At 39.7% G+C, this 23478-nt stretch overlaps 3 protein-coding genes across 3 annotated transcripts; all 3 read right to left on the minus strand.

The window, feature by feature from the left end:
• Nucleotides 1–249: 249 nt before the first annotated feature.
• Nucleotides 250–6032, minus strand: LOC145769131 (hydroxylysine kinase-like). Its single transcript, XM_082580724.1, has 5 exons — nt 5837–6032; nt 4504–4614; nt 3593–3750; nt 2021–2204; nt 250–692 (listed from the first exon to the last, which is right to left on the minus strand). The coding sequence occupies exons 1-5, from the start codon at nt 6015–6017 to the stop codon at nt 250–252; spliced, it is 1077 nt and encodes a 358-aa protein (XP_082436850.1). The 5' UTR covers nt 6018–6032.
• Nucleotides 6033–10566: 4534 nt separating this feature from the next.
• Nucleotides 10567–19983, minus strand: LOC145768646 (NADH dehydrogenase [ubiquinone] 1 alpha subcomplex assembly factor 4-like). Its single transcript, XM_082580197.1, has 3 exons — nt 17867–19983; nt 16956–17060; nt 10567–10902 (listed from the first exon to the last, which is right to left on the minus strand). The coding sequence occupies exons 1-3, from the start codon at nt 18066–18068 to the stop codon at nt 10649–10651; spliced, it is 561 nt and encodes a 186-aa protein (XP_082436323.1). The 5' UTR covers nt 18069–19983; the 3' UTR covers nt 10567–10648.
• Nucleotides 19984–21479: 1496 nt separating this feature from the next.
• On the minus strand, nt 21480–22994 carry LOC145769601 (target of rapamycin complex 2 subunit MAPKAP1-like). The gene has a single exon (XM_082581266.1). The coding sequence runs from the start codon at nt 22992–22994 to the stop codon at nt 21480–21482; it is 1515 nt and encodes a 504-aa protein (XP_082437392.1).
• Between the last annotated feature and the right edge of the window lie 484 nt (nt 22995–23478).

A 23478-nucleotide genomic window follows, 5' to 3' on the forward strand; every position in this document is an offset into this window, starting at 1 on the left:
TGCACAGCTATTATACTGTGCAAGCTCAGGACCTGAATAATTACTTCACAATGTAGATATTTACGACCTGTTTTAGCCTAATGCTGCGAGTTCGCTGTGGTAATAGCGAATTGCACTAGCCTTCGAAACACAGTTTTCTAGTCACGTGTTACGACAAATGGTGTTGAAGTCAGTAAGTCGTTATTTTATGCGGCTCTTTTGTTTGGCTTGAGGCTGCTGTCTAATGCATAACCAACAAATTAGTTTGAATCAATTTTCAAACCACTGTTTCATCGTTGAGGTTTTCCCGTTTTTCCACAGCAATTTTAGCAAGTAAGGACATTTTCTTGAAACGACTGTTATATATTCGGCGTTTTCCGGTTGTATGGTCACCTGGTAAGATGCCATAGCATACGATGATATAAGCCGGGCCATCACTCCAAAAAATAAAACATCCTTCTCGTGTTCATTTAAAGGGAACTGCTCTTGGTATCCACGTAGAACAGTTTTAGCAATCAACATAGCTTCAGTTTCAGGATCCAAGGCACTCGTCATCATGTAAGCCATGCACACGCTCAGCTCAAAAACTGTGGGGCCGTAGTGACAATGATCAAAGTCAATGATCCCTATGCGATCTTTAACAGAAGAAATATCCGTTTTGTCTTGTTTCAGAATCACCATGTTCGTGTTGCTAGGGTCTCCTTGCACAAAATCTACATTACAAATGCTTGCATTAGACCAGGGGTCACCAAACTTTTTTCACTGAGGGCCGGATTGCTGCGAGATTAACAGCTGCGGACCGGATGCAAATTGCGAAAAGGTAAAGACTATAACTATTTAGAATCTCTATTGACTTGAATTGAGCACAATAAATAACAAAGTCAGCTGTGGAATAGCAAAGTTGTGATGAAAATCGAAAGATTGCTGGAGAAGTTATCCCCTGCTGTGATACACTAGGACAAGGCATCGTGGTCTTGAAAAAACAATACATCTTTCCAAATTTGGCCTAGGCTGTCCCCATTTGTCGTGGCCTAATGATAAAATCAGAACACCAACATGTAGGCTGCTTGGTGGAAAAATGTAGAAATTTAACATAAGTTACAACAACGAACTAACTTATAAGAACGAACAATCTTAACAAAGAAGTCTCTATTACACAAAAAGGCAAAGTGCAGCTGTTATTTCCGCAGCACGTGGCGGGCCGGATGAAATCAGCTCGCGGGCCGGTTCTGGCCCGCGGGCCGTGGTTTGGTGACCTCTGCATTAGACTAATGCTTTTTTCAATTAAAAGAAAGAAACCATAAGTAGGCTATTCAAGGTTTGCTAGGAAGAACGACACAATAGGATAAAGTGTGTGAACCATATGCGCTTAATTTCTAACCAGAAGAAGTCACTTCTTGCTTTGACTGTGCCGCTAAATTTGAAAATTTGTTATTGCTTTTAGTTTACAGTAGTTTCCTGAGCAAAAATCTACAAAGCAGTAAACCTGGCAAACTTTACAAATGTCTAAACTAGTAGTGAAAGTACTCAATTAACCAAAAGCTGATTGTTTGGACATTTCAATTGTTTCATTTTTTGGGAAAACTTCTACCAACCACAAGCTTTGACATTGGTTTGGTTGGTTGGTTTTTGGATATTTATCCTCAGACTAAAAAAGATTTTTTGACAGTTTGATCCTGGCTGCTTCGCATGCTTGTGTAGGTTGTAGGCCTATCGCTACACTTGTAGGTGCTTTGAGCCGCTGATGCAGGGCCGGTTACCAAGATTGGCAGAGTAATTTTTCGATAGTTGTTGACAAGGGCCGTTGAGAGAATAACTCGGGCCCGATACTAATGAGATCTTCGGATAGAGAGCAGTCCTGAAATGCGATGCTCAAGTGCACACCTCGATATCCAAACTAGCGGGGCTTGATCTTAAGTAGGGCGCTTAACCACTGAGCTAACTGGGCGGATAGCAAGTTAAAAGCTGCATTTTTGCATAAAAGTTAATTCCTTAACCTTACCACGTTAGATGGGTCATAGCTTTTTTATGGATAGCCTACCTTGTCGTAACTTTGAAAGTGTTGGAACAACATTTTTTTCAAACTGATCTAAAATACCGATAAATATCGTTTTTAAATCAGGATCAGTCACATATTTCACAAGCCACTTCGCTTCACAAAATTGGTTTGTGTACCAAAAAAAGTCGCTTTTCCAAAACTGCTTTGTTTTCTTACAGGAGTACGTCTGAAATCACAAGTTGTTTTATCAGTTTAATAGGGCTAGTTTACGTCACAAGTTGTTTTATCAGTTTAATAGGGCTGAAGTGAAATAGGGCTACTGGGTAAGAAAAGAAAGAAAAAGTAGGCTAACTGGTAATGGATTTACTTCAGATAGCCTACCGGTAGTTTACATTAGACGGAGTTTCGAAATTTCATTGAAAAAGTATAAAATTAGCCTATACACAGACTTTAATTAATAAATAAATTATTGAAATCATTCTTCAACCACAGACATATACAACCAAGCAACCACACGGCATTTAACACAATCCATTAAAATTGAACATAAACTATAAGCTACAAACGTTTTCGGCCATACACACGTTAGCCCTTATCAAGTAACAAAAAAATAACTGCTTGCAAAAAAATAAAAGCAGTTATTTTTTTGTTACTTGATAAGGGTTAACGTGTGTATGGCCGAAAACGTTTGTAGCTTATAGTTTATGTTCAATTTTAATGGATTATGTTAAATGCCGTGTGGTTGCTTGGTTGTATGTGTCTGTGGTTGAAGAAAGTGACCTCTTTACCAAAATTGAAATCATTCTGTGGTTGTAAATAATATATTTATTTTGAACTTAAAAAAACACGCAATTTAAATTTGTATAGAAGTTCACTTTTGATTTGATGAATTTGGCCAAACACAAAACGTGCATTTTTAAACAAAAAATACACATCAAAACAGAATAGCCAACAACCAAGCTGTAAAAATAAGGTAAAAATTCACAAAACAGTCCCCCTTGCTCCAGCATGAAAAATCATTTTACTTTTTGCCCACAACTTCTGCATTGTTTATTTTCTATCACAACTTTTCAAACAACGGTTTTCGGAAAAATGCTTTTTATTCATGATTTAGTTTGTTGGCTTGAAATTGAATTTACCAGGAATAACCTTCCTGGGGCTTTCTCAGTCGAAATATAGCAGATTTAATCACTGACGTAGGACAGGTAAACGATCAGATTTGCAGAAGCGAAGTGAATGTTCTGACTGTCGATTGTCGAAGTGTTTGTTGTCTGTGAATTACTCCATCCAGTAGGTGCCGCTGAGTAGAGAGTAGTCCTAAAAATGCGTTACTCAAGCGCACACGCCGAGAGCTGAACTAGCACTGTTTGTTCTCCTCGTTTCTTTGGGCACACTCGAAAGCTTGCTTAACTAAGCTATCGGGGTGAACAAGTTTTCTTATATTAAATAGACTAACAGTAAAATACTCATTAAAGATGTTGGAATGCTGTGAAAAAGCGTAGTAGGCTACCAATAATAATTAAAATTAATAGCCTAACAGTGATTTAGTTAATAGTTTGATGTATTGCAATAATTCCCCTCCCATGCCCCAGAACAATTTAAAAATTTGCTTACAGTCAAACACTGCGTCATTGAACCCAATATACGTCCAACATCAAAAGATATTTCCAGTAATTGTTTTGAGCTTAAATTGGTCTCGTAAACGGTTTTTCCTGGCATGAATTTGGAAAGTTGAATTTTCGCTACAGAATTCGGTCCATCTTTTTCATATCCTATAAAAATACATGTAATGTCGTAACTAAAGACATGGAGCATAAAAGGAAAACGTCAGAACATTTTAGTCTACAAACTGCAAGTTTTTGTGGGTTGCTGGCGCCACTGACATCGAGAAACTGTCCCCTTTGGAAAGCTAAATATTACAACTTGGCCTTTATAGGCATCCCTGCCTCTGATGGTAGCCTAAACCATTAGGCTACACATGAATATAGAAGTAACAAAGAACAAAAAGAAGCATGAATTGCATGAAAAAAAGTGTGGGTTCATATTTTTAAAAATTTCTGTTAATTCTGTGGTGATGTGTAATGGTTTACTGCTACTAAATTGTACGTCACTTATATTCTAATTTACACAGGGAATTATATGTTAGAAAAACTATCGTATGGAGCAACATGGTGAGCGATTGCACACAGAACTCACAAAGTTGGTACAACAGTGGTGTCAAAAGATCACGAATAAAGGAATTAAAAATGTTTCATGACTAATAATTATTAATTATTCCATTTTATTGCTTAAAGAACAAAATTTTTTGAAGTTGAATTCACTATCAGACTGATTAGTATTTTTGTTTTGTAAATTACGCTAATTTGAGTATGATTTCAAGTTAACACTAACAAAACCATATCGCTGCAAGCAATAGCGATATTACGATCATAGGAAGGCAATGCACTAAAATTACTAATAGTTTAGCCTGCACGTTGCAGTAGTTTTCGACACAGCAAAGAAAGCAAACTAAGCACTCAAAAAACCTGTTCGGTAGGTGACTCTGTTGCAGTTGTGCTTGGTTTTTACCAAAACAGGAACGTTGAAACCGTTGTCGTGTAGATGTTGTTTGACAAAGTCTACCTCATCGGCTGCATCTGCAAGTGTTCATAAGTATAAGGTTTAAAAGAGTTAAATGGTTTAAAAGAGTTATCTCTCTACCCAAATTGTTCATAAATAGGGTAGTATTTAGGAATAAATAAGACGATGGAAAAAGTGTAGGCTATACCTTGTAATCATGATTTGGCTACAATGTTATTATCTTGAGAAAATAACTGATTACCTTGGCTACGTTCTATGATTTCAATATTTTAGTAGGCTACGTTACGTAAGCCGAAAGAGCCACACAAAATGTTTCCTGTAAGTTGCTTTTTTATTGTAATCTTTTAATACAAAGGTTAGGGTAGCCTAAATGCAAACTGCTTCGTGTGTTGATGAGAAAAAGAGTAAAACCTTTTATGTTGTCTGTTGTGAGAATAGGCTAAAGTAGCCTACGGTAGGCTACAAGTAGCCTATAATCAACACAAAAAAACTAGCACCATAAAAAACTAAATCTCACAACAAACAGGAAGCAGCAAAAGAACACTTCACTAATCGTGTCAGTTGCTTCCCATGTCTTCCACAATGTGGCAAATGTCAAGCATCGCCAAATTATGTTTAAACTCCAGCATAACGATAAGCTGGCTTCTATGGCTTAAGGTAGGCTACTACTGCTTTTGAGACTGGGGACTTCTGCTCTACAATTGATAAAATGATCAATCTGTTAGCCAAGATGTGTTGAGCTCATCCATCATATGTGCCGACTGCACCGAATTTATGCAACCTTGAATAAAAATGTTGTTTTTTGATAGACTAGTTTTAATTTTAAATTAAATCACCTGTTTTGTTTGCAACAAAAAACATGTTTATGAACATTGCTTCGATTTAAGCTAGTAGGCACAGACTTTTTGGGTCAAATTAGTTAGTAGCCCATAAGACAACCTTTGTTGCAATTGCACCATACCAAAATCTTCATGTTTTGCACTCAAAGTTAAATTTGATGGAAAACCACTGGGCTTAAACGCACAAAAAAGGAATAATCCAAATCTTCACTAGGCCTATAGCCTACAAATAGTTGTAGTCAATCAAATCGATTTTTGTTTGGGTTTTTGAAGTAAACAAAGCTGGATGGAGTTTAACCATGCCCAAGAGATGGACAAGCTAACGTGATAAGGGAACCTCCTTCACCTCAATATCAGCCGCTTTTGATATTGTTTCAACGTCTGCAAATGTTGAATCAATATCAAAAGCGGCTAATTTGCTGGCTGGAATGCTACTCACCTTCTCCAATAAAATTTTCTAAAAAAGTGGCGCGGAGAATGTATTCACTGTTCGCTTCAGATTTTATCCAATAATTTTTATCCAAATATCCGCCTAACTGTTTCAGTTCCTTGCATAGTATTCCATATTGTTCTTTTAATATTTTTCTCACTTCCTCTGAACTAAATTCAACGTGTGACATGACAAATTTAAATGTGAGGTTTTAGATTATGCAAACAAGAAGCCTAATAAGTGCAAAACGTATTACGTAGGCTAATATATATGTCCACTATAATTTCGCTGCGTATTGGACCACTACAACTGGTAGATTATCCTATGCCCTAAAAACAGAAAGCTAAACACGCTTACTACAATTTAGTATCAAAACATACCACACAAAATTTTGTGACTTATTGTGAAGAAACGATTTGTCTAAGTCGTGTTTTATTACAACTTTCATTCAACACGTCAGACATAGCCTACTTCAACGATATGCCGCTGTTGCAACAAATGTTTTAAGCCCGGCCTTGCAGCTATTTTAAAAGAGACTTGCTGTTAAAACTCTTTGCAACGTGCCTTGGGCAAAGTTATCACTTTTAGGGCAACTTGCTGTCTGTCACCGTTCGCTTACGTTATGACTTAGGCTACGTGAAGCAGGTGGCTTCAATCGGTTTCCGTGATTGGCAACAGAAACGAGATGAACCAAGTAAAACTGATTTTTAGGCTGTTATTCCTGGCTTATTTGTTCCGGTTTCCGTATTTTAGAACGGAAATGACAAGTTGAGAAAATCACAACCTAACAGTAGGCTACGGTACCGTAGTTGAAATGAACATTAAGAATACGATAGAGTGGAAAGACTGAACTAGAGTTGATGGCCACGCCCCTATAAGCTAAGAATTTTTTACAAAATTTAGGCTATTCAATTTTCCTGAAAGCAAGCCCTCAGAATTTGATAACTTTAGATTGCTCATACATCCTACTCCTGTAATTTTTGCTTTGCTGAGTGACATTTGTAGGCCTTGGTGTTTGCAAAATTATTTTCAGATGTAGCCTACTGTAGTGACCAGTAGACTAGTGCCTAGCCTACTGGTCACTAGTCTAAAAGTAAGATTTTCCGAATTGATTAAGAATCAACGCTACCGGTAACCCTAAGAATTAACCCTAACCCATTAACCCTAACCTTACTTTTTTGAAAAGCTTTTGTGCACCACAAAAATTAATGTAAAGAAAAAAAAATTGACTTCGATGGACATCGAACCGATGTCCTCACGAATATAAGGCAAAGACGAAACTACGGAACCAAACACGCCAACGAAAAACGTTTGCATTTACACGGTATAAATACAAACTCTATGCGATGAAACAAAAAGTTCTTGGGAAAAAAATTCGCATTCCGATTCACGGCAGGCATCCAACCTGCTGAGCTAGGTCGTAAAGGAGCCACGATTTCTCTCGCACGCCGCCCCCTGGACCCCGACCATTCCCTTCATGCAACATTCAAGCGACCACCACCTATAAACAGTGATGTACGCGCACACAAAAAATATTGACGCCGTCAACGTCAACGCAAACGTTCGAAAAACCATACGCCGTATGCGTCAACGTAACTTGTAAAAAAAGTTGGCGGCGTCAGCGCATACACTAGCGTAAACTCATTTTGTTTGCTAGGTGCCAAACATTCACACGGTATAAACCACTCGAAACAAACAAGTTTTATTTTGAATTTCCACGAAGAAACACAAGCATCTGAAAGTGTTCATCTGACATTTTGCTGCGTTTTGGTTCCAATATGTCTTTGCCCATTGAAAACATTCTTTCAACTGCAGCGCTGGAAGGTAGCCTATTGGCGTGTTGTAGGGAAAAAAATACATCAAAAAGTATGCGTTGTCGCTATGGGCTAAAAAACCGCGAAAACTTTACGGCGTAGCCTCATGCGACAACTATCTAAAAGATGTGGCCGTAAGCGTTAGCGTAAACAAAAAGTCTACGCCGCAAGTCTACGGCGTAGAACTTGCGACGCATACGTAGGCTACATCTCTGCCTATAAAGCAGCGGCTGAAATCAAGACGCCCCTTTGTGCCTGCTGCACAACAACTACCGGTACTTAAGAACACAGAAGAATTTGGGATAAGTGCGGAACACTGGACGAACCACATGTGGAACACCGAGTGGCAAAACCACGCCTCCACGCTCCGTGATTTCATACCCGACGCCGATCCCAGTCCACCGGGGATGTCGCTCGCAAGGCTTACGTGGGTCAAACTTAACCGCCTGCGAACTGGTGTCGGCCGCTTTCACTCGGACATGCACAAGTGGGGTTTGGCTCCTACATCAAAATGCGAGTGTGACGTCACAGAACAGACGGCAGACCATGTCATTCACCAATGCCCAACCCACCGGCCTCCACACAGTGCTCATGTACTGAGGGTCCTGTACAACGATACTGTTGAGTGGCTGATGACTTCCTGCCCTCCAATCTAGCCTGGAAAGACTTGTTCATACGCCGACGACGACCTATTTTTTGATGGCCTATTAGTACATTAACATTCAGTGATGATGAGAGCAGTAGACTTCAACTTCAACTTGTTATCAAGGTCACAGTATATATCACTCCACGTTAATTGCGTATAAGTAGGTGTTCAGTAGGTTAGTCTCAAACTCATCGATTTCGTCTGTTTTAATTTTCTGGCCAAAACAACTTTTAAAACTACCAGTTAAACCCAATGCAACACCAGCTTTGTGCAAAGCGCATATTTTCAGTTAAACCTTGTAAAATTTCCGCTCAACTGGCTAAGCAGAACACGGCATCGGATTAACGGCTGTTTGTATGGTTCTAAGTAAAAAAAAAAACATCTGTGGCAGTATCGACATAGTCTACTCAACAGGAACCAACCATCTTGGTTCGGTTTTATTATCAACATCTCGGAAACTATATGTCGGTGACAAAAGTTACATTCTGAAATCAGGGATATGTCTGAAATATCAAATAAAGCAATAGCAGTCAACAAACTAGAAAAGTTAATTGCAAAATGTGTTGAACTTGGCTAGACTACTTTCATTGCCGCTGCATGAATCGTAGCCGATTGCTAAGGTTGTAGGCTAAATCTTACCAAAGTTCCTGGTGTAGCGCAGTGCTTTAATTGTTTTTTGTAGCATCATTAATTTATCATAAATAACATGATATGCGTTCTTCTAGTATAGTGCAAACTAAGCTGAACTAGGCCTATCACAAGATGTATAAGGTAATAATCTGCTTTTATTACGACGTTTCGTCATCCAGAGACGACTGACTTCTTCAGAGGGCTAGGTCAGATATAGACATATAGTGACTACCTGTGTAGCATGGCAAAACACAGGATCATTCTTTTCTGCATGTTTGGTTTACAGCAACATAGTCCTGTGTTTTGCCATGCCAGACAGGTAGTCACTTCATGACCTATAGCCCCTTGAAGAAGTCAGTCGTGTCTGATTGGCGAAACGTCGGAATAAAAGCAGATTATCACCTTATACAACTTGTAATAGTTCAGCTTAGTTTGTACCAGAACGCATACCATGTTATTTAACTAAATGCCTGGTGAACAGCCTCATTGAACTTTTAGTATTAATTTAGCTTGTTGAAAATGCGAAAAAAACTGAGCCAACATCATTTACCTTGATTGACATTTTCTCTAGCTAATGAACCAAGCTTTGTTTGTCGTATCCAGGCTTACACCCAGTGGTTGAAGATTTAGATTAAGTGGACGGGAAGGCAAGGAAGCCAATCTTCGTGTCCACCTTCAGGCATGCCTTTTTAAGTGTCCTGCCAGAGACACAGCCGCATGCTCTTGAGCGGTGTCGAACCGGCGCCCTTTCAATTGCCGTTCCAGAGCTCTCACCACTCGGCTATGCAGCCGACATGAACCAATTAGCTGACAGCCGGGTCGTTGAGAATAATTTAAGATTCTCTGGTTCCAAATCAAAACAGTTTCAAGAAAAACACACTGTAGGCCTATCAAGTAGGCTATCTATAAAATATGCCGTGGCTTCTTGACTTCCTGGGCCCTTAAAATCATCCCGAAACCAAAAGTAGGCTATATTCTGCCAACTACCGTTGGTTGATTTAGAATTTTTATCCTCGACTGATAAAGCCTTGATAGGTTGTTTCGCATACTTGAAGAGGCTTTTGACGCAGGGCCGGTTACCGAGACTGACAGAGTAAAGTTTTCGATTGTTGAAGTGTTGTTAAGAAATTATTCCATCTATTGTGGTGCTGCTGAATGGAGAGCAGTCCTGAAATGCGTTGCTCCAGCGCACACCCCGAGAGACGAACCAGCACCGCGTGATCTTGAGGCGGGTGCGTAACCACAAAGTCTTCCGATAACGGGGAGACCGTTAGCCTAGATCAGTGGTTTTCGGTTAGGGTAAAAAGCTTTTCGCCAACTTGAAAGTCACCCACACCGCTAATGCCTTTACGCCAAGCTCAGTCACCACCTTGTGACTAAAAATTAACTTTGAAAAAAAAAGGAGGCATTTGGCAGAAACTGTAAAGGCTGAGAGAAAATAATAACACAAAATCATATTTTTCCACGTCGGGGGCCCTTCAATAGGGTGGCCCGGGGCAACTTCACCCTCTGCCCCCCTAAATCCTTGCCTGCCTGTAGTAGGCTATATCATACATTTAGTCTGTGTAGGCTACGCAATCTGTCATGTACGCCACGACGAATTTAAAGTCTAAATTGGCAATAAACTCGATAGAAAGTTACATTAGAAACAGTTTGTTTGCAATGTATTGAAAAATGAAATAAAAATTTGGACTCGAAGCTGAAGACGTTTTAAAGAGATCACAAGTGAAATTAGCGCTCTACTGCCTCTTTTGGATAAACAAGCTTAAAGTATTTTAATAAATCTCCTGTGTCCGATTCGCGCAGCTGAAAACGTTGTGCAATTTCTTTCGCTGTCCATTGGTTCGGATCTGACTCGTGATTATGCAAAGAGTCAACAATATCTCGAAGGCTTATCAGGCCTCGAGGGATTTCGTCAGGAGAGGATCTATGCAAAGTTCGCGACTGTGGCTTCGGCTTCTCGGTGACGGCGTCTTGTTTTTCGACTGCAAAAAGAGAAAATTTAACCACAAAATTGATAGGCTAAGTGTTCGGGCCCGCAACCAGAAATTTACAAACAGGGGTGACCAAATCCAAAAGTGCGGATCCTCTCAACTGCGACAACGCTCGCTCTGGTAAGTTGGTTTTGAATCTTTATCCTCGGACTGACAAACCCTTGATTGGTTCTGTTCCTGGTAGTTTCGCATACTTGTAGAGGCTCTTGACGCTGGGCCGGTTACCCATATTAGCAGAGTGCAAAGTCTTCCGATTGTTGACGTGTTGTTGCCGGGAAGTTATTCCATTCACTAGGTGCCGCTGAATGGAGAGCAGTCCTGAAATGCGTTGCTCAAGCGCACACCCCGAGAGTCGAACGAGCGCCGCGTGATCTTGAGCCTGGCCCCAGGTCTAGTATTATGGAATTAATGCATTGAAGGACTAAATCGATCAATTAACCCATAAAGGTGGTGGCGTACTAGGCTTTGCCTCTCGTTTTAAAGAAAAGTTTCAGTAATGTGACCAAGTAGAGTATGGCATTCAGTGTGTTGGATAGCACTATCAAAGTAAATAACAATATTGTCAAAAACTAAGCACATGCTATATCCAGTTATCCACGGATCAATTCTCCCTACCCTCTCTTGCGTAAGTAAGCCACTGCATAAAAGGTCGATGTTGTTTCAACAATGTCTTGATGAAATTTAGACGTTTTACTCTGAAACTCCTTGAAAGAGATGTTCCAATAGCAAAGAGTCTGCTACAATTTTTTTTATTTTTGAATCAACGACCAATAGACCTGACTACAACAAGTTAAAGATAAACCTAAAATATCAAATGTAAGCAAACAAGAAAGTGCTAAATTCAAACTAGAACAACAAATCATAGGCGCCGGGTTTTGAAAATTGCCCGGGGGGCAAACTTTCTAGCCGACTGATTTAGCCTTACATTCAAAATTCAACTTTCTAGCCTTACATTCAAAATGCTGATGTTTGTTTGTCAGCATTGATGTTTGTTTGCGTCTATCTGCCATTGTATATCGCCAAGCTTTATAATGTAGGCTCAGGCATCGAAATTTTCACGGCGGACATGTCCGCCGTCACAGCATGTGATATCCGCGGGAAGTCAGGGATACCTATCCCTGCGGGAAGTACCATCTAGATCGGTCATATTTGTCCGCCGAGAAATAACACAGGAACATAGCGATACAAATCGTCGTTGCATAGCACGAACAATTGTTGCGATAATATATTTTCCAGCGCATTCTAGCGCGCATCTAGAAAATGTGAATACTGTATCCCTTAGCTTCCATTCAAGGAGGAAAACTTTTGATTTTTACGTTGCTTCAACGATTGATGACATTGAATCAGCGTAACAAAGGTGAATTCTTTGCAAAGAATCGATAGGAGTACAGGTACTTCTACACTAATCACGCGCAATTTAGTTCACGTTTCACGTCACAATGTCTGGCTTTGATCTCCGAGTAATAATGATACGGCAAGGTTGGTTACTAAATTAGATTATACGAGTAGGCTATTACAGCAAGATGCAACAAAATTTGTCAAGTTTTGGTATACAGTAAGAAAGAAAAGACCCAAGGAAAATTCACTTTCGCTCACATGACACGCAAAAATAAACTTAAAGAAAAAAGCCTGTGAAACTTTGCACAGCAGAAAATAGTAGCGTTGGTGTAGAAATTTTCCGACTCCTGCCCAGACCATTGTGACGCAATAAGCCACACGACCTCGTTCGGTGGAAGTTAATCAGTTATGTGACGTATTGACCAGCTACACGACGCTTTGACTCTTCAAGCGCAAGTCGTTGGTCTGATGAAAGCCTTTCAGAGTGACTTTACTGATTTTTTTAAAAAGCCTTCTAAAACCATAGATAGAGTTCTGAAATGGCGAAGAATTATTATCAAGATAAAGTGATTAAGCATGACGATCGACGGCTAAAACTGGTGTGTCCGCCGAGATAGCTGCTCAGACCGGACACGTTTGTCCGCCGTCAACAAAAACGAATTTCGAGGCCTGTAGGCTACTTCGAATTATATGCTGGTCACTTTGAACTTTTGAACTTTGAACTTTAGCTCTTAATACGCGTAGATACTAAACTCAGCAAACTGCACCTCGTTATTGACAATCCCAAGAAAAAACATTTAGCGGAAGAAATCAAGAAAAACGTTTTTCAATCATTGTAACTATGCTTCAACGGCACCATGCTGGCGTTTACCAGCTACCGTACTTCTGTTTCTTTTGTTATCTTAGGAGCAGCGCTCTTGTTGCAACAAGTAGATCTTTTAATTGAGATCGATCCGCAATGAAGGTCAAACTAACGCAAATCTGAACTTAGAAACATTTGATTTAGGATTTTTTTTTAATAATTTGCGGGGGGGCAGCCACCCCGAGCTAAATTCACGGGGGGGGGGGGGCGCCGCCCCTCCGCCCCCCCGGAGTCGGCGCCTATGCAACAAATTACGTGATCCTACTTGCAACGCAGCACTCGGCAAATTTAAGAGCAAGTTTGCAGTTTGCTTTAGAAGTGTTATTGACTGGCTTAAGATCTTTCTGAGCAGCCAGAGGTAAAGTGTTGACGCTCCCGGATGAAATTACAATCACACATTTAGAAGCAACGGCTTATCAAACTACAGTAGAATTCGCCTATAACGGCACCTCTAGGGGATTGCAAAAACTGACGTTATAGCCGAATTGACATCATAGACGAACTACCGCAAACTATTTCAAAACTGTCTTTTGATTAAAGAAAGAGGTGTATAATCCAGTCAGGTTTACTGTGTACCACCAAACTGACAAAAGTCACGCAGAAAATAGAGATCAGAGATCTCTTTCGACAACTGTAGCCTACTGTGTAACACCGCGGCTTCTAGTTTATACAGTAGTTGTTATAGTCGTCATTTTATTTACGTTGAATATATGTAACTCGTGACCAGCGTCACTACATAATCACCGTTCAGCGTTTTCTGGTACAGACGTTGGAATTGATTACCACCGCACTGCGCGTGTAATCAATTGAGCGTTCTGTACCACGTTCCTCAGTTGATTGTTTTGCGTTTCTTCCTTACTATATATTGCGTTGATTTTATACACTGAATCAGTAAGTAACAAAAAGGTAAATGGTTTTCTCACTTGGTTGGCTATCGCTACAATTATTATTGTTTATTTTATATTAAACGTCTGGAAATACAACAGACATTTAACTGGCGTCGTCGGCAGGATTCGAACCTGCGCGGGCAAAGCCGTTGGTCACAGATGTTGGTCACAGTTGGTCAGCAGTTGGTCACAGATCATAAACCATTGCTTAGTCTTTTTGGCCCGACCAAATCGACACCTTCTTTGGCAGCAAATCGTTTGGCTCGTTGGGTACTCTTTTTGTCGCAATTTACATACACTATTGAGTACAGGAAGACGAAGGATCATCAAAACGCTGATGCTTTGAGTCGCTTACCAGCAGGAGGGGATAAAGTCTTCGATGAAGAGGAAAGTGCGGATGACATTGATATCGTCTGCGCTATCGATGCTTTGGATTTGCAGGTCCAGACCCCAAATGCTGCCTCACTACGTAAAGAATCTTCTAAAGATCCTATCATTTCCACGGTAATGCGTTTCATTCATGAAGGATGGCCGGCCAAGTCTTCTCCACAAGACCCGGTCGAACCGTTTCGTAAGTACGCAGACTCTCTTTCTACTTGTTACGGATGTCTACTTTACGGTTCCAGAGTGGTCATCCCGTCCAAACTTCGTCCTTCCGTCCTTCAGTTGCTTCATGAAGGACATTTCGGCATTGAGAGAATGAAGCAGTTGGCAAGAACGTCCGTCTACTGGCCAAACATCGATCGAGACATAGCAGAACTTTGTCACAAGTGCAGTACCTGTGGCGAATATCAACCGCAATCTAAAACTCAGGTCCAATCATGGACGGTTCCAGAAGCACCGTGGAGTCGCTTGCACATAGATCATGCGGTAGAATTCATGGGTTACCATTGGTTACTCAGCATTGATGCTTTTTCTAAATACCCATGTATTCATGCTACTACTTCCTTATCTTCAACAGCTACTATCAACCTGCTAGAAGAAGATTTTGCTCATTTTGGCTATCCCCATACTATAGTTACTGATAATGCTACTACTTTTAAATCCACAGAATTTCAAACTTTCTGTAAGGAGAGGGGTATGGTACACATCACGGGTGCCCCTTACCATCCGGAAACCAATGGAGCGGCGGAGCGCCTCGTACGTACGTTCAAGCAAGCACTTCGCAGATCTTCCCTGCTCCCGAAACAAGCCGTCTTGGAATTCCTACAGCAGTATCGACGCACGCCAACTCCGAGTGGCTACTCTCCAAGCCAATTACTCAACAATCGTCAGATTCGAACCAAGATCGACACGCTTCTCCCCACATCGTCTCAAGTGGTACCCCGACAAAAACCTCACAACACGGACGCCTCCGAAGGTACAAAACGGCATTTCAAACCGGGAGATCCCTGTTACGCGCTATCGTTCACTCCACGACGGAGCCAGGATCCCCGTTGGGTTCCAGCCGAGGTGATTAAACGACAGGGTAGCCGAATCTTCCTGCTACGTCTGCTGCCACATGGTCCGACGTGGAGGCGCCATATGGACCAACTGCAACCTCGCTATGCATCATCGGAGGACCAAGAGCCGGGAGAAACTCCTGCACCAACAGTCGACTCCTCCCCTGTCTCCACCTCAGCTCGAACGGATTCGGACGACACACCGACTGTACCGGAATTCGGGCCACACAACCCACGAAGGTCGAACCGTTGCCGCAGACCTCCGGCTCGTTTCCGACTTTGAGTTTTATTGTTTAATTCGGTGTCTTGTTCATATTTTTCTTGTGTATAAAAATTATCGGGGGAGGTGTTATAGTCGTCATTTTATTTACGTTGAATATATGTAACTCGTGACCAGCGTCACTACATAATCACCGTTCAGCGTTTTCTGGTACAGACGTTGGAATTGATTACCACCGCACTGCGCGTGTAATCAATTGAGCGTTCTGTACCACGTTCCTCAGTTGATTGTTTTGCGTTTCTTCCTTACTATATATTGCGTTGATTTTATACACTGAATCAGTAAGTAACAAAAAGGTAAATGGTTTTCTCACTTGGTTGGCTATCGCTACAATTATTATTGTTTATTTTATATTAAACGTCTGGAAATACAACAGTAGTCTACTCTACTGCACGTACAACTGTTGCTTTGAGTTGTTTAAAAGGTCAGCTGTAGAGCTGCTTTTTACACGTGATAGTTTTTCACGCGGGGAAAAAGTTAATTCAGTTAATTAAAGTCTGCTGCGAACGACGTAGCAAAATAAAGGAAAGACAGTTTGCAAGCAGCAGCGCTAGCTGGATTAAAAGACTGACCGTTCGTGGTGAAGGTGATGGCTTAAAGTGACGTTATAAACGAACAAAAGACGTCTGGGGACCAATAAAGGATGCTGTTACGTGCGAATTGACGTTATAGGCGATGCTGTTGTAGCCGAACTACAATGCACGTAAAAGATAGGAATTCTGCCGGGACCGAGCGAAATGTGACGTAATAGGCGAACTGACGTTATAAACGAAGCCGTTATAGGCGAATATTCTACTGTAACTACAAAAATAAAATCTAAAACACAACGTTGCCAGACGTTTCACCAAATAAACTGTCCGTCCAGTTAGCTCAATGTCTATGAGCCCGGCTCAAGATCATGTGGCGCTGGTTCGACTCTCGAGGTGTGCGCTTGAGCAACGCATTTCAGGACTGCTCTCCATTCAGCGGCACCTAGTGAATGGAATAATTCCCCTGCAACAACACTTCAACAATCGGAAATTTCACTGTATCAATCTCGGTAACCAGCCCTGCGTCAAGAGCCTCTACAAGTATGCGAAACAACCAGGAATAACCAATCAAGGCTTTGTCAGTCCAAGGATAAAGATTCAAAACCAACCAACCAGCCTACTGTTTAAAATTGACATTTGTGTTTATATGATTCGACTCCCTTGTTCGGCGTTTATGTCTATAACAACCTTCTTCGAATAACTTACCATTTGGTTCATGAGATACTACTTTAAGTTTTTCCATATTCTCAATTAACTTCTCATTCTTGGCAAGTCTTTCCTTCACAGCTAATTGTGTTTCAACTACTGTTTCTAAAAAATAAATTGGAAAGGTTAAGCAATGATACAGTGTATCCTTTAAAAATGTAAATTTCAAAGCAATACATTTTCTATTTGATTTCTGAAGAAGGGACGGTACGTCCTGCGTTTTAAACAAAGGAATCAATCATTTTTTACGAAACACATAAAGGCGGGGTGGGTAAATTGTGGCTCGCCAAGCCTTTTCATATATTCCAAAGCCATTGACCACTTTCCGCGACCCTAGTCATACTGCTGCAGCGAGAAAAAATGCTATTTTTCTTTGCTAACGGGAAATTCCATTTCTATTTATTGTATTCAACCAATGAATTGCGTTCAGTTTCTTTCTTTTTAAAGTAAACTACTGAAACTTTTCAAGAGACAATCATTAAAACGGATTTCTTGTAAGTTTGTTTTCTATCTAGGCTGTATTTTAAGAATTTTCAAACAAGCTAAAAAACATAAAGACAACCGTGGGGAGAAAGTGAGAGCTGATGTAGGAATAGACAAAGAAGTATTTTCTCATGCAGTCAAAAGACAAGACTCTGTTCCTACTTTGCCGTGAAGCGATTGCTGTTTATATGAGTGTGATGTGAAAATAAATTACGAAACCAAATGAGATGGACGCGGTCAAAATCTTACAGAAACAACCTAATTAAATAAAACCATAGTGTTACGTGAAAGTGACAAGACACAACCGCCCTTATCGTTAAAAAATCGTTTAACTAACGGCTAAGTGAAAGCACTTGCAAATTACCCTTTGCCAGAAAATTCTGACCACTAACAGAGATTTCCATCGTATTCACGATATATTTAAATACCTTTGTCAAATTTAATTTTTGGCACGTTCATGGGAGCTCTACGAGGGATTGTTGCCTGTTCTTCTAGAACTTTCTCCGCTCTCTCCGGAGCCATGTATCGACGCAAGGGCTTTTTACCCTTCCTGTAAATATTAGTACCCAGAGAGTCTCCCACTTTGGCAGCACTTTGAACGAAAGATTTGATCTTGTTGAAAAAGGTCATATTGCTTAATTAAAAACCTGCAAACCGATTAACAAAACAACGAATAGTTACTGCACACATATGGATAGTATTGGATACAATTTACCGCTTTAAAATCGGTTTGAACCTGTAAATATTGAATATTAACTGTCGGCAACAAGGATGCTTTAAAATTTACATATTGTCAAGCTACTCTGGGAGATCACGACATTGAGGCTAAAATTATTATCTTTCTATAATAGTGTAAGAAAAATATCGTTTAAAAGTGATTCAATTGCATGTGAGCGAAGGAATCGGTGAAAACATGAAAACAAACACAACACCGAGTCATGATCGGATAAACGTCAAAAATACAGTCATGAGCAAAAAATACTTTATATATAGAGAATTTGTGATATAGTTTTTCAACAGTCTGAGACAAACTAAGAGAACACCGTTTACAAAAATTATAATATTCTTGGCGCAGTTTGAAAATATGAACTTCTGCATCAGTAGCCTATATGCAAAGTGTAGTGAAATGGGCCTTTTTTTCTTGAAATAAAAATTGCAAAGATAAAGAAGTTTGATAGCTTACTTTCAATTGTTTAAGACGAGTTTTAATATTTTTTATACCTCCATCAAAGTTCTAACACAGTAGACCCCGCTTATTAAGCCCAACTCGGGACCGGATGATTTTGAGCTTTATAAGCGGGTGTGCCTATCAAGCGGAGGACGAATTATTGCCACTTCCATACGCATAATTGACTATGGCCGACTGTGCTAAGGCTAAAAATTGCTAAATCTCCTAACAACTATACACAACGATTGATTCTTTCCTATTACACGTCATACATTTTTGTAGCAAGCAGAAAATTGTGTTTTTGGCGAGGTACGTCAGCAACGAACCGGGTTTTGTACAAACCAACGATCACAGAGCATTAACCAACGATCACAGAGATTCAACGTTCGAGTCAGCACAAATCGATTTAATTTTTCCGGTGGGTTATATTGCGTAACAACAATGCCCCTAAGAAATTTACGTTTGTTTTATATTAATTCGACATTTAGCGACGTTGAATTATCATAAAATAACGTTAATTGCTCAACCAGGTACCGGTAACAAATTAATAGCTCCCTGCGAGAAGATTGCCTCGATTTACGTATAAGCTAACATAATTTCGGCACAATTGGGACACTGCGAGCAACACAAAGTCTTTTTGATAAAGAACTAGTCAGAATCGGTATCATCAGATGCTGTATCAGCTGGACGAGATAACGGGAAGCGAGGCGCAATGAGGAGTAGATGCTTACAATAATTTGACGTCTACTGGCGTTAAATCAATGCAAATAGGGTGATATTTCTATAAAAGATTCAACTCTACCAGCTGGGCACGTGTCTAAACGCCGGCGAAGTAGGAAGTAACCCAAATACAACATCCAGCAATAGTAAGAGTGAATCAACATCCTAGTCTGGTGTAGTCTAAAAAAATTAGTTTTTTTTGTAATCTTGTGGTCCTTACAAGTGCTCGTGTGGCTTCGACATTCTTATTGCCGACGCTAATGCGCCATTGATGCATCTGCGTCGGCAATTGCCGATAGCCGACACTAATTTGAAAGACTGAAACTGTGACGCCTTTTTGCACAATTTCAAGCAAATATAATCAAAAATCGGGTTTGATAAGCGGGTTTTTTTATTACAGGAATGAATAGGAGTAATTCCGGACCGGACCAAATTGGGCTTGATAGCGGGTGGACCTATTAACCCTGAGCTTAATAAGCGAGGACTACTGTAACATCAAAAACACTGACTGTTTACTTTCCTAACACAACCAATACAGAAGTAACCAAACAAAATCTCGTTGAGAGACTTTTATGTACTGTTTACTGTACTGCATTATATATGTATTATCTTAAAACCACAACTTTTTTTACAGGTTTTTAGCCCTTTCTGATATTCAAGGTCATTAATGCAATGCTACGCAGACGCAAATCTTGTTCAATGATTTTAGCTGCAAAAACAGCCATTAGTGGTTTAAGCTAAAAGACTCAATGTTCGATTGGATACGAATACAAGAAACAAACATGCAAATAATTAATTGTATCAAATTAAAAAAAAATGCTTTCCCGAAATGAGGCAGTATGAAGCAGAGAGTATCCAAAATCTATATTAAAACCTTTTAAAATAAAATAAACATAGTTGATAACCTTTTGACAAGCCAGATTTGATCTATGAGCCACTAAAAGCATCAAAAATCGCATTGCAACAAAACAAAATACAGTTTCCATTATATTTGATATGACAAATGGATTGATTTACAAATTAGATCAACTTTTAGTTTAAGCACAAAAACATTGTAAAAATCAATGGATTCGCATTGTGTATGTTCACTTAATGTATACATACAAGATATGAAACACTGTGCACTTTGACCACCATCTTAGACATATAGAATAGCTTAGGAGTGACTGTCATGATAGCAACATGTTTACGTAAACCTAAATTTTGCCACCAATACACTTGCAGGACATGCTGCACTTGCTGCAGTGCTGCAATTAATTGAAGTGCAATGTGCAACTAAAAACAATGTCATACATTGATAAACAAGATTGCACTTAACGTGTAGAGGTGCAAACGAAATAAGTTTCGTATAACACACAAGAAATGAAACTGGCGAGCAGGAGCAATAAGTACACAATCTGCAATCAGTAAGCCAGGGCATTCCAAACTAGAGGTTGCTATCTTTCATGGGGGTCACACAAAATATATTTAAGGTACAAGTTTCTTGTCAAGTACATTGAAGAAAGTTAAGTATTTTGTACCGGAATAAATAATATCATGTTGATCACCTTACCATGTTTGATTACCTTACAAACATTGAAACTGCCTTGATACACTGTATCAAAGTTATATGGAATTCTCATGCAACAAAACGGCCTTCACCACCAGCAGGGTTAAGAGGGGTAAGTTTTGGACTTGAATCAATAATGATTCAAGAGGTTCAAAACTTGTCTAAGGGCCTCAGGTACTTAGACATAATGTTGCATAGTCTTTTAAAGAGTCTTCTCATTATGAGGCCACATAGATTTCATTGATAGTGAGCAAAAAAAATTCCTCACAACAGCCCAGTCACACCCACCATACAAAATAAAAGTTTGTTTATAAATGACATTAAGTCAAAACAAACAACATCTGTATGTAATTTTTTTTCATAAAGTTTTTAGCATTGTGCTATTGAAAGTTAAGACTGCACCAAACAAATTACTTTAGTTTTGCTCTATATTAGTACGTTTTTGCTGTCAAACCTTGAGGGTTGCAGAAACAATTTAAGCATTAAAAGTGGCCACAGTCCAAAAAGTTTGGGAGAACTGGTTAACTTATTTACTATAGGCTACACATTCAATGTTGTTGAAGTTATATCAAGGTTTTGTTAATACAGATTCACACATGAACAATTAGCTAGTTGATAACAAACCAATAAATTGAACAGATTTAGTAGGGGCAGCATGTGATTTTAAATCTCCACCATCAGAAATAGCTTGCTTATTGTCAGCATTGGGTAAATTGTGAGCACTTCTTGCACTGTGCTCGCGTACCATACAAAACTCCATTACACCAGTACTTTCTAACGATTGTTCTTCATCTAAAACCACGCCAGGCTGATCTTGGTATTCAAGGCGGTACCGCCCAACATATTTAGTTGTCCTTTTTCGTCTTTTTAGAGCCAATTTTAAAATTTCACCCATTGTCACAGATAAGTTGTCAACTTTAATTAAAGCAAAGCCAGTGTAATCATTGACTTTAACAAAAACACTTTCACGAATATTATCCTCATCATCACTCCCATCACCGATCTGGTGTTTTTCTACAAGTGCTAAAGTTCGAAAGCTAAATTTGGACACAGGTTCATAACTATCCATCGGCGGCAGGCCATAATCCACCTCACCATCATCCTCAGCTATGTAAAGGCTGTAACCATGAACGTCTTTTCGTTTCAAATCAGGCCCAGATTTTTCGGTGGTATATCTCAAGCATGTCAAACCAATAAGGTCTTGAACTTTTGCACCAGCTACAAGAATAACTACAGGCATAGCATAGATTGGTTGGGGTTCACCGTAAGGATAGACAAACATATTTATTTGTTGAGTTACAGCTGTTCCCTCGTGTCCTCTACCATCAAACTTAGAATAGTCTTTGAATGGGTTGTGAGTGTATTGAGCTGATTGCGCCAATTGTAGAGACAAAGCAGAAGTTTTTGATTTTACTTTCATTGGAAAAGTTTCTTTGAGCTTAGGTAGTGCTTCATGATCTACTATCTCAAATCCTTTTGTGGCAATAACCCTATTTGGGACAGAACCATCAATTTCATCATTACTAGGAAATTGCATATTTGCACCATTCTTATTTTTACATAACTTTGAAGTTACAGTTTTTTCTTCGGTGTGACCATCAGTTTCACTGGAATTCAACCTCTCTGTTTTGTCCTTTTGAACTTTGCAATTTTGCATGTTTTTCTTTTCAAACATTGTGTCAATATGTTCATTCACAAATTTCTCTGGCATTTGATTCCAATGAATAGTTTTTACTTTCACTCGATTTTGACGCTCTTTACGAATACGCTCCAACTTTTGAGCCGTATTAGAACGACGTCGAACGCCAAAATCCCAACCAGAAAGAATATCTGGAGATGGTGCTCGAGCAACCTTAACATGATCTTCAGCAGAATCATGATGAGACTTTTGTCCACTTCGAGAATAAGAGTTCGACATCGAAGATTTTGAAGAGTCTACAGAATTTTCTACATACTTTGATTCTTCTTTGGCTTGATCTCTTAACCGTTTTCTATGTTCATCTAAAGTTAATAAATCACTGTTTTGAATAACCATTTCACACATTCCTGTGTCATCGCTGGTGATAAATGAATGGCGGATATGAGCAAGTAGCCAATCAGGGTCATCAGCCATCGCCATTTTTACTACAAAGTCTGTTAAATCTAAAATAAAAGTTGTACCATACAGTAACTCTATAAGCACACAAAACTTAGCAATGTAACCAGATTTAACATATTTGCATTTGTTTTTTTACTTTTATGGATCTAGATCAGTGGTTCTCAACCTTTTTGTCTTGGTGGACCCCTTTTGGTGCCTTCGAAGCGATCGCGGACCCCTAAAAATTCTACTTGAAATTTTGGTATATTGCGTCTCCTTATGGAATCATAATATTATGTTACTACATAAGCAGTGGCCGAGTGGTTAGCGCGTTGGGATCGCAGTCGAGAGCCTGCATGTTCGACTCCAGCCACCCGCACTTGCTGAACGTTTCTCTGGGCAAGAAACTTTACGATAATTGCCTCTACCTAGTGATCGATTTCGAGTAATGGGTAATACCAAATTTAAGTCATAAAAAGAGTAGACAACCGGAAACAGTCATTGCCGTCGGCTGCAGCGTGGGTCA

This window comes from Aplidium turbinatum, chromosome 4, assembly GCF_918807975.1.
Source record: "Aplidium turbinatum chromosome 4, kaAplTurb1.1, whole genome shotgun sequence".
Lineage (NCBI taxonomy): Eukaryota > Metazoa > Chordata > Ascidiacea > Aplousobranchia > Polyclinidae > Aplidium > Aplidium turbinatum.

What these genes read in the sequence shown, in the direction of transcription:
- LOC145769131 (XM_082580724.1), bottom strand. Translation starts at nt 6,017, where the DNA reads ATGTCACACGTTGAATTTAGTTCAGAGGAAGTGAGAAAAATATTAAAA. An exon ending in AGAAAATTTTATTGGAGAAG is followed by an intron (nt 4,615 to 5,836) that starts GTGAGTAGCATT and finishes GAACACTTGCAG; the next exon opens with ATGCAGCCGATGAGGTAGAC. An exon ending in CAATGACGCAGTGTTTGACT is followed by an intron (nt 2,205 to 3,592) that starts GTAAGCAAATTT and finishes TTGTGATTTCAG; the next exon opens with ACGTACTCCTGTAAGAAAAC.
- LOC145768646 (XM_082580197.1), bottom strand. Translation starts at nt 18,068, where the DNA reads ATGACCTTTTTCAACAAGATCAAATCTTTCGTTCAAAGTGCTGCCAAA. An exon ending in AAAAATTAAATTTGACAAAG is followed by an intron (nt 17,061 to 17,866) that starts GTATTTAAATAT and finishes TTTATTTTTTAG; the next exon opens with AAACAGTAGTTGAAACACAA. An exon ending in AGTATCTCATGAACCAAATG is followed by an intron (nt 10,903 to 16,955) that starts GTAAGTTATTCG and finishes CTCTTTTTGCAG; the next exon opens with TCGAAAAACAAGACGCCGTC.
- LOC145769601 (XM_082581266.1), bottom strand. Translation starts at nt 22,994, where the DNA reads ATGGCGATGGCTGATGACCCTGATTGGCTACTTGCTCATATCCGCCAT.